Below are 16,530 nucleotides of genomic sequence, written 5' to 3'. Positions count from 1 at the left end.
TATATTTCGACAAAAAAACAAAAACAAATATTATAAATCGTTCTTTGAATTTTATCGAAAGATTTCGTCTACCTACTCTTCGTTAGAATTTTTCTTAGAATCAAATTTCAATGTTAAATATATAAATATAATATATTATTTTTATTATATATTATATATTTTTATATAATATAATTTATTTATATATAATTTATATATATATATTTATTTAAATAATTTTATTTAATATAAATTTATTAAATATTAATATATAATTTTTATTTAAATATATATATATATATATATATATATATAATAAATTATATATTTATCGAATATTTGTCGAACAATCAACACGCCAAAAAAATTAGTATGTGAAAAATAAACTAAAATAAAAAAAAGAAAAAAAAATCTAAGTATAAACTTATCTCATAGAAAATTTTTCCTAAAGAAGAAAAAAAATATATATATATAAAACATCGAGATAAAGAATAATGATATACATAGCCATAGCCATAGCTAACCCCCCACCCCCACACGGGTACTATCGAAACATCAAAATGATCTACGTTGCTAAGAAAGCACCAACTTTCACGAGCACGCGTCTCGTTTCCGCTCTGTTTCCCTCTCGCATGTTTCCTCCCCGACGTTCCTGAAAGAAAAACAAGAATAATACCTGGGTGAAGAAAAGAAAGGGGAAAAAAAAAAAGAGAAAAAAAAAGAAATAAAGTAAGGAAAGGAAAAGAAGAAGAAGAAGAAGCGAGGGAAAAGAAATGCGAGCAAAAAACGAGAGAGAAAAAGGAAGAAGAAGAAGAAAAACAAAAAAAGAGGAAAAAGAAAAGACGCAACGAAGACGACGACGACGAAGATGAAGATGAAGAAGAAAAAGAAGAAGAAGAAAGTAAGAAAGATAAAGCGTCGCTGAGAAATTCCCCCCCCCCTCAGTACGCCTCTCATTTCCGGTTTTGCGAAAATAAAGGTGCTTTTTCAGAAGTGCCAGAGAATGAACGAAAGCACGTTCCTGTATGAAGCAACGTATTGCGATGAGAGATCCCTACTGCGACCCACCCACCCCCCCATCCCTGTTCCTGGCCCCAAATCTCCATCCACTTCCACCACCTCATCCCCCCTCCCCTTATCCACCTCTCTCCCTTGGTTATCTTTTTCGTCGTAGTTATGGCAAGAGATAAACCCCGACGACTACTAAGTTCCTATATTTTTTTTTCCTTTGTTGTTTTCTTTTACCCGTACCCCTTCCCACTCAACCCTACTCCCTCCTCCCCCCCATTCTCCTCTTTTGCTATCCCTAGTTCGCGACTAGCTTTTATCAAGGAACGCGTTTTCATTTACCCGTCCTTTTCTTATCTCTTTAGATTTATGATAATCCGTACCAGCGTCGTACTTAATCGTTATTAACATCCCATTGTCTTTTCTCTAATCTCTCTATGGATGTTATTATTATTGTTATTACTGTTGTTGTTGTTGTTGTTTTTCTTATTATTATTATTATTTATTATTATTATTATATGTTAAGCTTCGCGAAAATACTAATTTATTATAACGGAAAATTGTTTTAGAAATTTATAATCAAGCAACGAATATAATATCCGTTTATGCGCAATATTATTATAAATAATTAATGAATTTTTGTCGCAGAGAGGAAAGTTGGGGACGGGGTAAGAATTTAAAACGTTATTTCAATCTTATTGAAACGTTTTGTCTCAACATCGGGACTTATTCAGCAACTCGATCGTTAAAGAGTTCAGATTCTTTTATATATTATTATAAATAATATTTTAAACTGTTAAGCACGGACACACACACACACACACTTTAGCCAAGGATAAACAAAATCGTTCGCGACAATTTCCATTACGACATTTTACACTTCGGGGAATAGATTTGAAAATTAAAATATAATTGGTTAAATCAAATAAATACAAAAATTCATCGAAATCATTTGGTTATCAAATTTTCATGCAACGTCAAATCAAATGAGAATAATGTAACAACAATAAAAATAAAAAACGTATGATATTCTACAAAATCACGATACTCGCGAAAGCCATTATAGTGGCTCACGGTGGTGTGGTGTTTAAATGGTTAAATAAAATAATTAAAGATGTATTATTCTTCATTAATAACAATTCCTTTTATCAAAACAAAATCGCTATAGAAATAATGTTAATTAATAAAACAAGAACTATTTATTTCCATATTCTACCGTATCTATTAATTCATTTATTTATTATTCATTCTCACATATATTTCATAAAAAACAATAAAAAAGCTTCTATAAACTTTCTATTCCTATTTTCCATATTTAAATGTACATATTTTTCAAACTATCCAACAGTATATCCCCTTAAAGCAGATATAACAAAGTTGAAGCTGAATTAATACGATATCGCGTTCCCTTCTCTCTCTTTATTTTCAATTTTTAATCTTACGATATAATAATAATAATAATAACAACAATAATATTTCCATAACCGTTCAAATATCCCAGAGGTAATTCATCATTTTCTAAATATGCGCATATCCGTTTATGTAGAAGCTTAACATCCGCATCGATAGGCTCCTATTACGAAAACTAACAATATTCTAAAAACATTTACAACAATTTCAACGAGATTAACATTATATTATATTATCGATACAGACCTTGATCGTTTCAACCATAAGCTTTCCCAATCATTCATTCTCTTTATCGATAGTTTCATCGTTTTGGGAAAGGTCGTAGACCCTTCTACGGATATAGGACTAGCGATCATTCTCTCACTCTCTCTCTCTCTCTCTCTCTCTCTCTCTCTCTCTCTATTTAACCCATAAGTGCATTTGCATGCGTAACAACGGCGCATAAACAATGACGAACGATACGCGCTTAATCGCACCCATGCTAATGCTCCGCATAAATATGAACATATTTATTGCAACGTTCATAGAAAGCGATAAATGTAGATATGTATGTACGTATGTATGTATATATGTGTGTGTATGTGTACGTTGAATATCCGATAGTTCGAGATTCTACCCGGCTGTGGCATATACGAGCAAATGATACTTTACGATAACGTGCTCTGATTAGAGATTAATTACCAGTAATAACCATGAAAGATAGGAGGAACTGGCATATTAACTTTACCTAGAACGTAAGTAAGTACTACCTCATATGATGATCTAATCTTTCTATCTATACTAAGAGATGAACATAGAAAATGATAGGACAAATGAAATGGTGATACGGTAATATATAAAGTTACATACACAAGTGGAATATATATGTTTACTTCTGTCGCAGTCAACAAACTTTCGAAAACGTGATCTAACTCAAATCGAACTCATAATAATAATTTTGGTATCCCGTGTATACTTCTGGAAACAAATAAGAAACAGATGAAACCATATGATGGATGGTGGTATCCTTTGAATGTGAAATGTGACTAGCGTAAACTGTAAAACACAAGAGAGAAAAAAAATATTAGACGTATTCTAAAAAGCTAGCTGATAAGAGGTCTTATATTGAATACGTGGTTCACATCTCAATATTCCGATGCACTTACTCCGAGAACGGCAAAGAGGAGGAGAACGTGACTACCTTATGGAAGAAAAAAAGTTAAGAAAAGGAAAACGAGGAGATAAAAAAAAATAAAAGGACCGATAGAATGAAAGAAGAGATCGGTACGAAGAAAAAGAGAAAAAGAGTTGAATATCTCGGAAAGCGTGAACGAAGAAGAGAAAGAAGATCGATGACCTTAGGAAATTATCATCGAACACTTTTTCACCGAGCTAAGAACGATTTACGGATTATTACTTTCGTTCGTTTTAACCGTGCTCGACCAAAGAGCAATAATTTTCTCGCAGATCGTGCTCGGACTCGGACTCAGACTGCTCGGCAGTTCAGCAGAGATCAAACTTATCGTCCCGTTTGCGCACGAGTACTTCGTTAATCGATCAACGATCGATTTCTGTTCGATCAAAAGCATTCCCCTATAGGTATAGTCTTACTTCTTTTATTTCTTTTTTTAAGATATATATTTTATAATATGTTCTTCATTGTGTGGTGATGTAACTTTAATACTAAAAAAAACTCTACCATTTGTTACAAAAATCCGAATGAAACACAAAATATACATTATTTATTTCTAAATAAAAGAAAATATTTGTTTCACTATTCAATTGGCTAAAATCTCATACAATATTAACCTATAAAAAATAATACGCCGCTATAGTGGCTCACTCTAGTGGCTCGCTCACTAATCATTTCAATTAAATAATTTTCTATTTGCTTGTTTAACAATTTTGTTTGCATAAACAATATACATATAACGCGTTTAAAACGTATAAATTTACAATATTCGTTTCTAAATAAAAAGAAAATATTTAATTCACTATTTAATTGCCTAAAATCTCATAAAATATTAACCTCTACAAAATGATGCGCCATTATAGTGACTTTCGCGGATGCCATCTTGTATTACCACTCGCCACTATAATAGCTCACTCTAATAAATCACTCGTTTAATGTTATAAAATATTATTTAAAACTGCAATAAATAGAGAAACAAAGCAATATACTATATACCCCATTAATCCAACTATCTTATCAAATATAATTGGATCAGGTAAAAATAATTCAAGTGAGTTAACTTACACGTAAGTATACACACGGTCGTGTTGTTAACACATCTAATCGTAGACACGAATTCAAGCGTGGAATAAGTTACACGTTAAGTAATCATGGTAATCCCAAAGCGACATCGCGATTAACCACTGTCGTCTCTTTTATATTTTTTCTTCTTTTCTTTCTTTCTTTCCTTCCTTCCTTGCTTTCCTCCAACTCTGCCCCATTCATCCTTTTTCTCCATCTCGAACGGTTCTTTAGCTCTTTTCTCACTCCGTCTAGCTAGAAAGCAAGCAAGCAAGCAAGCCACCACCCCTTTTCTTCAGCCCTCTAGCCTATCCTCACCCTTTCGTTAACTGGCTGCTCGTCCGACGAGCTCGCATTAATTGTCCAGAGTCACGACATGTCTCCATTACTCAAGAGCTTCGTTAAAGGAAAGCAAAGAGGATAAGACTAGTAGTAGTTGTAGTAGTAATAGTAATAGTAGTAGTAGTCAAGGCTAGGGGGTAAGAAGAAGGGGTTGAGGCTGAGATAAAGAGACCCTAAGATCGCTAGATGTCATTACTTCTTTCTTCTTTCTTCTTTCTTCTTTCTATTTCTTTCCTTCTTCGTTTCTTTACCTTCCTTTAAACTTTCCAATCTATCTGCTCTCTCCTATTTCTACTTTTATTCCTTTTCCTCTTTCTTTTTCTTTTTCTTTTTCTTTCTCTTTTCATTTTTTTTTCTCTGTTTTCTTTAGTAACAGCAATTAGTATTGGATTTTAAATAAATAGATCTTAACGTTGTTTCGACGTGTAATTATTTAACGCGACAGTAACATACGCAGTAGTTCCTTTTTAAACGCGACTCATTAAAATATATCGTAGATTTGAATGATCGACGACTGAAGTAATTAAAAACTAAAATAAATGTACGTAAACTCGCGGTACTACTATTACTACTATTATTACTATTATTACTATTATTACTATTACTATTACTGTGAGATCACAGGGAAATAACTTTTTAATAATATTTTTCATTCAATTTCGAAATGTTTTCAAAGTTCAAACCGCACGTGACGTTGCCCCGAGTAAAATGACAAACCTTTCTCTCAAAAAGAATTTGTTTCCTTTTTTGAATGAGAAAGAAGGGATAGGGATAGAGATATAAAAAGAAGAAAGAAGAAAAACAGAAAAAGAAGAAGAAAAACGAAGTCAAAAATATAATAGCGCATACAAAGTGCATAACGCCGCTTCGATGGTTCCGCGTACAATTTTATACGACGCTGATGATGCACCAGAACATTCCAACTTTTTCTACACGCGCATACACACCCAGACAAAAACTTTACAACGTTTTCCGATTGTCGTTAAAAAAAAATTAAAATAACTTTGCTCGTCGTAATAAAAATGAGATTATTTCGTTGACAATAATATTCGATATTTCAAATTCTCTGACCCGTGAAAAGAAATTTTTCAATTGAATCATAAATCCCCCTCCCTCCACCGAAAAAAAATTAAAGTTTAAAACATTGGTAAATTATATATTTTATATGAATTTTATTCTCGTAATAAATTAATATTAAAAATAAATTATAATATAATAATATATTGTTATTTAAATATATTATATTATATATATAAATAATAATATATATATAAATATAAATGTATTATAATTATAAATTAATCGTAATAAATTAACAAAAACGCGATATATTATTTTATTAACCGAGAACAATTGTCCACATTATTGTTTCTAATTACTGTAATATTGAATATTATCCTAACTTCTCAGAAAGAAATCACGTAAGAATACTTTTTACCCCAGCAACGTGTCGTCAAAATCGAACGGTGGTTAAAATATTTGTGAAATAAGAAAGTGAATACCGGACAAGTGTCGAATGTTCGTCCACCTTGAACAAATTGCAATGGAAATTAGAAATAAACGAACAACAAAATAATAATAAAAAGAAATAAGAAAATTTTGAGGTTATCATATGTGCCCATAATTATGAAAGTGGTCTAAGTCAAAATTAAAAAAAAAATATGTTTATTAGTTATTTCACGGCACATTATTTGAAACTAAATGAATTCAATGTAATTTTCACGATAGATTATTAAAAATGAACCGTTAGATAGTGTTTGTTAATTCAATATTATATTTTTAGTTTAATTAATTTATAACTTGATTAAAATTAATTTAAGGAATTAGGCAAATATTTTTAATTTTAAATATATATTCACCTGTTTATCAAAAACATGTCTTATTGAATTAAATGATAAGTTTATTCTGCCCATTGAATAAAATTTAAAAGGCTGCAGTATATTGACTGTACAAAGGTAGCAAAATCAATAGTTTTTTAATTGTAAACTTGAATGAAAGAATTGATAAAATATAATTCATTTAATGTTCAAATGTAATCCTTTAAATATCAAGATAACAAGAAATATGTGACTTAGATCCCATTTTCATAATTATAGGCACATATATGATATAACAATAATAATTCGTTTGAGGTTCTTTAAATGAAATCGATTAAAATTGAACTCGAGTTTTCGTTCGCAACGAGAAGCAAGCCTACATTCTCCGTAAGCGGTAACGATCAGTCAATTTCCGGTGTGTAGGTACATACTAATTAAATGCACTAACAGGTCCAGCCTTGACTGCTTGTCAATCGATTTAACTTCAAATTGGTTAGGATAGGTCGTTGTTCGTCAAACGGGTAATAACGATCGGGGTTGATAAAACTTGTGTTGTTGGTCATTATCAGAAGAATATTTTCTATATAACTTTGAAAATGTTCATTTATTCGTATGTTTACAAAAAAAAGAAAAAAAACAAAAAAAAAATATCTATCAATTTTTCTTTTCATCTTTTTTTTATTTTATTTTGTTGAGAAGGGATAAATATTTGAAAAGTAAAAAATTTACAACATTTTTAATTCCTTTGGAAAAAGAACAAGAAAATTCATCCGATCCCGGTTTATGTATGCTTTTTTGCGTCTGTGTGTGTGTGCAGTAGGAATAACCCGAACTTGTGACAGACACATCACGTTGAACTTTTATAGTACTTTCGAACTAACTCTGATGATATGACACAACAGTAACAGTATACGACACAATACTGCAAAACACGATACGTTAAACTCTTAGTCTTCTCAAGTTTAACAACAACAAAATATCGAAAAAAGTAAATGCATCCGAGCGTAACTATGATATGGTCGAGTAATTAAAAAAAATTTCCAAAATCTGCGGTTTGGTTTATTATATATATATAGTTATATATATAGTGATACGATTTTACGTTAGCCAACGAAATAAATGAAGAGAAATGGACCTCGAAAGAAATCCTTGCAATTTTTTGTTACAGTTTTATCAACTATTGGAGACGAGCCAGGTGGCGAACAACACGCTGATGTATCGTCATGTTACCGTTTTCGCTCCAACGAACAGAGCCTTTCAAAAGTACAATGGAAGCAAGAGTAACTTGGTTCTCTATCATATGTGTAAGTAGAATTTATATTTACGTATACGAATAGATATATTATCTACATGCGAACAACGATCTTTTGAAAATGATTTCCCTAATTTCATTCATATTATTTTCAATTACAAATAAAAATGACTCTTTTCCTTCAAATTATTTATTTATTCCGATCTTATTTAATTAATAATAAAAATAATAAGAGATAAAAATGACATTTCTTGAAAATTATTTATTTATTCTGATCTTATTTAATTTGATTCTATAATTGATTTAAATTTGATTCTTCTTATATTCAGGGAAAAATAACTCTTAGCTTACAATCAGAAAATGTATAAAAAAGATAATAAAATATATATATATGTGGAACGACGTTTTAATAATTATTTCTAAATTTCATTCGTATTGTTTTCAATTACAAATAAACCAAATGATAAAATACACTTAAAATATATTATATACAATAAGAGATAAAAATGACATTTCTTTCAAATTATTTATTTATTCCGATCTTATTTAATTTGATTTAATAATTGATTTAAATTTTATTCTTCTTATATTCAGGGAAAAATAACTTTTATCTTACAATCAGAAAATATATAAAAAGATAATAAAATATATATATGCAGAATGACGTTTTAATAATTATTTCTAAATTTCATTCGTATTGTTTTCAATTACAAATAAACCAAATGATAAAATACACTTAAAATATATTATATACAATAAGAGATGAAAATGACATTTCTTGAATTATTTATTCTGATCTTATTTAATTTGATTCTATAATTGATTTAAATTTTATTCTTCTTATATTCATAGAAAAATAACTTTTATCTTACAATCAGAAAATATATAAAAAAGATAATAAAATATATATATGCAGAATGACGTTTTAATAATTATTTCTAAATTTCATTCATATTGTTTTCAATTACAAATAAACCAAATGATAAAATACACTAAAAAATATATTATATACAATAAGAGATAAAAATGACATTTCTTGAAAATTATTTATTTATTCTGATCTTATTTAATTTGATTCTATAATTGATTTAAATTTTATTCTTCTCTTATATTCAGTGAAAAATAACTTTTATCTTACAATCAGTCTGAATATTTAATATTGTATTCTCAATTGATGTCAACAATGTTCTATGTCTGGAAATATAATAATGCATATCAACGAATTCGTGATTCATAATTTACATATGACTAGTGTCCGACTGTAACTAGTTCAAGTTTACCTTCCTATTACAAATTCGAACTTCATTCTCTTTCATCTCGACAAATCCATAGACGAAGGTAATATTCAAGTGTATATATATATATATATACAACATAGTCATTTCTATTTGAAATATAGTTACGGTGATAGAGAATACTAAGAACTTTATATATACAATATCTAATTTACAATACTGCATATATAATTTCTATTTGAAATACCTTTACATAAAGTTATATTATATATTCCTAAAAAAAAAAAAAAATAAAACTTGTGTTTGTAAAAACGTACGTGTTAAAAAAAAAACACACACACACACACAAAGAAATGCCCTTGGAATTCGCAAACTATGTTGTTAACATTATTGAATTATTTAAATTAATAATTATTTCTTTTTCTCTGCACATTTTCCACGCACTCGAAAAGTAAAATTATTTAAAAAAAATAAAAAGTATTCCTACACACGCATAACACGATATACATACATGAATTTAAATTAATCAAATTTTTTTTTAAATTAATCAACAATTGCAACGAGTAATTAAAGAATGAATTTAATAAATCATATCATTTGCATTAGAATTAATTAACAAAACGGGAAGTTAGAATTTTCTAATGCATCGAACGTCAGCCATTGGCCCGACAGTGCTTACGTTGCACCATACAAATTTTATGGACACCGTAAGCAATATCGGTTACCGGATCTCACCACGGGGAGGTTGCTGCGTCGGAGATCCATTTGGAAATAAAGAAAATTTAGAAAATAATTTTTTAAAAGGAAACAAATATTTGTACTTACATAATATGTGTATTGATTAGTATGATTTTAATGGAATAACGGTGAACGTTTTTCTAAAGCCATGAAAAACAATAGGATGTTGGCAAATGTCTTTCTGAAAGCATAAAAAGAACTAAACTATGATCAAAAAATCTTATATTTGATTATATATATTCTATCATTAATTAGTATGATTGCAATGGTATGATAATTAATAATAAATTAAATTACCATAAATAAATTGAATATATATTATTTATAAATTTATGTTAATCTGTAAAATTTAAAAGTAGTTATAAAATTATATTCTTTTTAAGAAAATGTTTTAATTTATAGTATTATTTAAAGTATTTTAATTTTAAAATTTGATTTTTATTTTCTCGAATTTATATATGAATATATATATATATATTTATATTCGTTCTTCGATTGAAATAATTATAGAAATAATTATTAAATTTAATCCTAAAAAATATATATATATTAATTTTAATATATATTTTAATTAATGGTATGATATTATGGTGAACGTCTTTATAAAACCATAAATAGTACGAGAGTATAATAAAAATTATTTCTAAAATTATAAAAGAAAAATATAATATCATGTAATTATGGTTATAAATTTTCTTACTACGTAATTTCAGGATGCATCGATGACACCGAGAATGATTGCATATACCTGTAAATCAAATGAGATTTAATTAGATATCAAATTATTTATTTAAATAATTATTTAATTAGGCAGGAATAAATTGTTACAAGTAACGTCTTACCTCAACGACATTTGAAGTCAGAATAAGATTTGTATGTACGAGTGTCACCGCTACCCCCCACCCTTTCACCTTTATCGATCGTTCGAATATGTTTTTCTATGTGTACTTGACAAAAGATGAATTTCCACGAATTCTTCGAGTGATATAAGCATAACCGATGTTTGCTTCGTTTTTTTGACCTTCCTTCTTCTCTCTCTCTCGCTATATATGTTATATTCGATCATATGGATTATTACTATTCGTACAAATAAAATATAAATACACGCGTTATAAAATAAACATTTACGAATAAAAATTCATAGAATTAACGCACCGAAAGCTATATTTTTCTTACTGATGTACGTTTTTTATTTTTGTAGATAGATTTTTCTTTATTTTTTAATATTTAGGTAATTAATAAATATATATATATACGTACACGCACACACACACATATATATACATCTAGGTACAAATGTAGGTACAAAATGTATATACTACCAATATATATATATAATATATATATATATAATTTATTTTTATATTTTATTTTAATTTATTTATTATATAATATAATTTATATATAATATAATAATATATATATATATATATATATTCGTTCTTCGATTGAAATAATTATAGAAATAATTATTAACCCTTTGCACTCGAGGCCTTTTTCCAGATGATTTCGACCAAATTAAGTAGACATTTTACAGGTACTTTAAAAACATTTATAAACAAACAAGCGTATAGAAATAATAAAATATCATCAGTTTATTTATTTATATGTCGAAAAAAAATAAACTTTGATAAATACTACACTCTGTAATTAGTTTTGGTTGAGTTGACACTCGAAATTGGCCGGGCGCCGTATTGGCGCCGCTCGAGTACAAAGGGTTAAATTTAGTCCTAAAAAAATATATATATTAATTTTAATATATATTTTTATTCTTATATATATATAATATATAATATATATAATAATTATTTTATATTATATATATATTAAATATATTAGGCTACATTTTTTCCAAATTTAATCCTAAAAAAATATATATATTAATTTTAATGTATATTTTTATTCTTATATATATATATATTATATATTAATATTATATTAATTATTTTATCTATATATTAAAAATATTAGGCTACATCAGGGTGTCTCATATCTTCCCTGCCATTTTCCCCAAATCTTCTCCAATCGATATTTCCTCATTTCTCCCCTACTACTCAAATAAAACACTTCCCTCATAACCTTTCATTTTTTAGTACCCTTTCAAAAAAAGTTTCACTTAAAAAATACATATACATATATATATATGTATGTATGAACGTTAGATAAAAACTGTGCGAGTTAATCCAAACATTAAACTTGTGGGTGCTTTTAGAGACAACTGTTCTCTTGGAAATAGGCATACATAAACGTGAATATGCATATTTGCACAATGTACCATATGCCACATATGCGGAATTTAGCCATACGCTAGCAAAACATTAGCCATAGGTATTCATTGACGTGGATACCAATAGAACTCGCTACTCTAACTGGTCCAGAGCGCTGACCAGTGTCTAACCCTTTTCCCTTAATTCGTTTCCCTCGAACCCTCGAGCAATGGCACAGTACCTAAGCAGGCAGTATTATTGCGATTGAGTGCGAGTTAATCCCAGTGTGCAGCTGTTCATGTTTCATCCAATGTATATATGCATTGTACGTACGTATGTATCTGTATAGGTAGTATATACATTTGTACCTAGATGTATTTTCAAGTCCGAGTCGTGTGTTCTCACGGTAATACGATCCCCGAAACGTCTACGTACGTCTAACCTGATCTCATTTAATGAAATTCTAAGAACCCATTATTAGATTTCGGATGGACACGAGAGAAAAAAAAATATTTTTTCAAAAAAAAATTTAATTAAACAAAACTAAAAAAGACATTTTTTATTTAATTAAATTATAACATTTTTATATATAAACTCGTACGTTGATTACCTTTCATATCAAAATTATTTTATTATCAATTTTGACATAGTTTTATTGAAAAAAAGATTACTCGTTCGCGTACCACCCTCTCCTCTCCTCCCCGCCCCTTCCTCCCGTTTTGTGAAATGATAGACAGGAACATTCGAACTGATACTAATCAATTTCGCAATTGTCTTTATCCTGGAAAATCTAGTAACGTAGCCGATCAGTATAGTCGACAATGAAATGTGCTCTCCCAACCAACTAGGCATCCGAATACCAGACACGCATGTCGTTCTGGCTAATTTCAATTAGAGATAATTGATTGCTCTACACCCATTGATTTTAACCGTACAGAACCCCGAGATACTCGACCATGGATTCGATGGTCCATTTCGGTGAAAAGTGAGAGATTGGAGATCGTACTGGGATGATCTGTGTTAAAAAGAGAAACACCGTTATATAAGGTGAGACATTTAAATCGGTACGATCAAACATCTCTCTGTGTTGTTTTAAAAAGAAAATCATTCGTTTACTTATTCTCTTACTCATTTTATTTTTTTCATTTTCCTTATCGACAATATTGAAATTATAAATATTTCTATGAATAAAAAAGAATCGATTCATCGATATGAGAAAATTAATGGTAATTCTTTTATAACACAGTGATCTGCTTTAAATTACAAGACAAAAAAAGTAAAATAAATTTGTCCGTAATATTATTAATTAAGACATTGTTCCGATCGAAATAGTTCACCCTGTATATAAACCACATACGATCGTATATTCTATCGAGAGAGAAAGAGAGATCCTATAAAAGGAGAGAATTTAATCGATTGCGGTACGCCCACGTTACCCTTTTCCAACAGTAAACCATCACGAAGAGCGGTTATAAGTCTCGTTGATCATTAAACGTGATTAGGAAAGACAAAGTATAAGAAAAAAAAAAAAAAAAAAATAAAAGAAGAAAAAGTGCAGAGTCGTCGTCGTCGTCATCGTTTCTCGTTGAGTCCTAAAGGGCATAATATTTCTATCTTTTTCTCTCACGATTTCCTATATCCGGCAGCCCTTCTGTTAAACTTCCTTATAGGCCTCGGGCATGAACTTTGCTCCTGCAGCGACGAGAGTGTTTGTACAAAAGGAAACAAGAAATTAAAAGGGAAGAGAAGAAGGGTGGTGGTGGTGGTGGTGGGCGGGCGTTGTCGCGTTACGAAGTCAAAATTCGTTAAAATCTTGCAGCAGCAAATCGCCTCAGGTTAAATGACAGATAATATCATTCTATATACAATATTATATTTATATATTTGATCGTTATATAGTTGCGTTTATATTGTCGCCCTTAGGTTACGTAGAATTGGGATATCGAAATTAATTGTTCGAAGGGTAAGTTTATTGAGAGCTACGACTTTAGAAATAAGTTTATTTCTCATCGATGCAATATGATGTACGAATAATTAGCCGAGATCTTGGTTTATTTACGGATGACCCGAGCAACACAAATGATCGTCTAATTTATTAACCGGCAAGGCAAATTTACAACGTTGTCTTGTTCTGGATTTTAAGATTTGATTTCAATCGTTGCCGCGAATGACACGAAAAACTTATAATATTTTTCAAAATCATGATATCCACGCGAATGTCACTATATAATAGCATGATCGTTCAAACTGATGTTTTCCATGGAAACCACTATAGTGGTGTACAGTGTTTAAAAGGTTAAAGAAATCATGGAATTTTACGAAATCTAATAATATTAAGTTACAGATATGGTACGTGTGTAGTATGCGTTTATTTTTAAAAAATATTATTATATCAAATTTTCTCATTAATCTTCTTTTCTATTAATTCATAACTCAAAACGGCTATAAACTTATTCCGTGACCAATTGCAATCAATCTAAAGTTGTAACGCAAACTACGAGGATATCTCGTAGTCGGAAGTCTTGGTAAACATACATTTGCTGCGAGATAACCCGTGGTTGCCAGTGAATGGGCTAAAACCCTAAACTGCAAAACACTATATTCCATGAAATGGGCCATAAAACCATGGGAGGAATATTTTCCATGGCGATAGAATAATCTGAAATCTTCGATCGTGCCAGAATATTGTTAAGTTCCTAGCAACTGGCAATATTACGCGAAGTTAAGTGACACAAAGGGTACCCTTTTCCTTTTCGATAGCGTCATGGTCCTTCCTCGAAGGACATCACATTTCGATATTTATATCGATGCAACGAAAAGGGATGCTCCCGACCAATGAGGACGCTTCCACCCTTCCGTAACGCCTTTTTGGGAGGAAACCACGTTTCCCTTTCCATGGGGACCAGAAGCAATTCCCCTCCATATATAAGAACATTTTAAGTTCGACGAATAGGAAGAAAAAGCGTATAACTCAAAGTAATGTACCTGACTAAAATATAAATAGATAAAAAAAAAAAGAACCAAGCACGTATGAGAATATAAAGATTTAATAAATAAAAATTATTTTATTCTCGCAATGATAATCATTTAAATGATCAACGAATTCGTACTGGCCAAAATACTCGTATCGTTTCATTAAATTGATCGATTAGTAAAATTTCGAAATTTGGAAAAAAGTTGGAAAGAAATACAAAAATTTATAAATAAAAGATAAAACAAAGAAGAAGAAAAAGAATTAATCAAAAGTAATTAATACAACTTCAGGAATGAACTTGTAATTAAATAAACGCATCGATTCGTGGGAAAAAAAGGTATATAACTCATTATACCTTTTTTTTTTAAAAGATATCTCGAAATAAACAAGAGAGGCCGGAGGTATAATTAAAATCTCTTTAATAAAGTCTGCTTTACGAGGGGGTTGAGGGTGAGGGTGGGGTGGGGGGGTAGGAGGGTTGGTGCATTGCTTTCAGAAACGTAGAAAAGAAGGCTCATTCGCGTGTAATCGAGCTTTTGTTGACCGAGCTCTCAAAAGAATTCTCATAGTAGTTTATGTCTTTGTTCTTTGTTCCTTTTTTTTTACTTTATAATCCTATAGTATTATTCTGCTTTTTTTCATTGTTTTTTTTTTTATTTTTTTTTAATTTTTGTTCACGTATTTATACGTTTAATCGCTCGTACCTTCGCTTATTCGCAACTACTTTCTTTCTTTTCTTTTCTTTTTTTCTTTTCTTCATTTTTTTCATTTTTTCCCTTTAATTAATATGATATTTTACGAATGAAAGGAACTAGAAAAAATTGTGTTAATTAACTTGCCTTAAAACGTTGTAAATATTTCGTCCGCATCGAACGACCTTATTAATTTTCTACAATTTTGATATTTCAAATCGAACACTCTATTTATATCTCACTCTTTATCTCAATATAAAATTATATTTTATTGGTAAATGAATTTGGTATAAATTTTCTCACGTTTTCCGTATAAAAAAAAAAGAAAAAATAATTGCGTCAGTCAGGATTTGTAACATAAGGTTAGACGATTTTTTTTTTGTTATTTTCTGCTGAAACCAATCTACCGTAATAAAAATAAGATAGAAAAGACCAGTTCCGAACCATCACTCTCTGCAACGTTTGCAAAACGTGAAAATGTAAGTGGTTGGAAATTTATTGAGGAGGAAAGTTAAAGACTTGCTCGTTGGGTGTTTGGGAAAGTTGAGAATGCTTGTGCTTGGGATAGGATGACAAAGAAGGGTGTAGGGGTAGGGGTAGGGGGTGGGGAGGGGAGGGGGAAATGGGTACGAACTTCAACTTT

General features: G+C 29.8%; 1 protein-coding gene across 7 annotated transcripts in view; it reads left to right on the top strand.

Annotated features, from left to right (window-relative positions):
* The window catches only part of LOC122515069 (fasciclin-1), a 763,302-nt gene that overhangs the window by 683,183 nt on the left and 63,589 nt on the right, over positions 1–16,530 (top strand). For all 7 annotated transcript variants that reach the window (XM_043632243.1, XM_043632247.1, XM_043632245.1 and 4 more), the window contains one exon: positions 7,958–8,093. In XM_043632243.1, coding sequence (XP_043488178.1) covers positions 7,958–8,093 — 136 coding nt within the window. The remainder of the gene's footprint in view (positions 1–7,957; positions 8,094–16,530) is intronic.

This window comes from Polistes fuscatus, unplaced genomic scaffold (assembly GCF_010416935.1).
Source record: "Polistes fuscatus isolate 324 unplaced genomic scaffold, CU_Pfus_HIC Scaffold17, whole genome shotgun sequence".
Lineage (NCBI taxonomy): Eukaryota > Metazoa > Arthropoda > Insecta > Hymenoptera > Vespidae > Polistes > Polistes fuscatus.
This window is presented reverse-complemented; position numbering and strand designations above follow the sequence as displayed.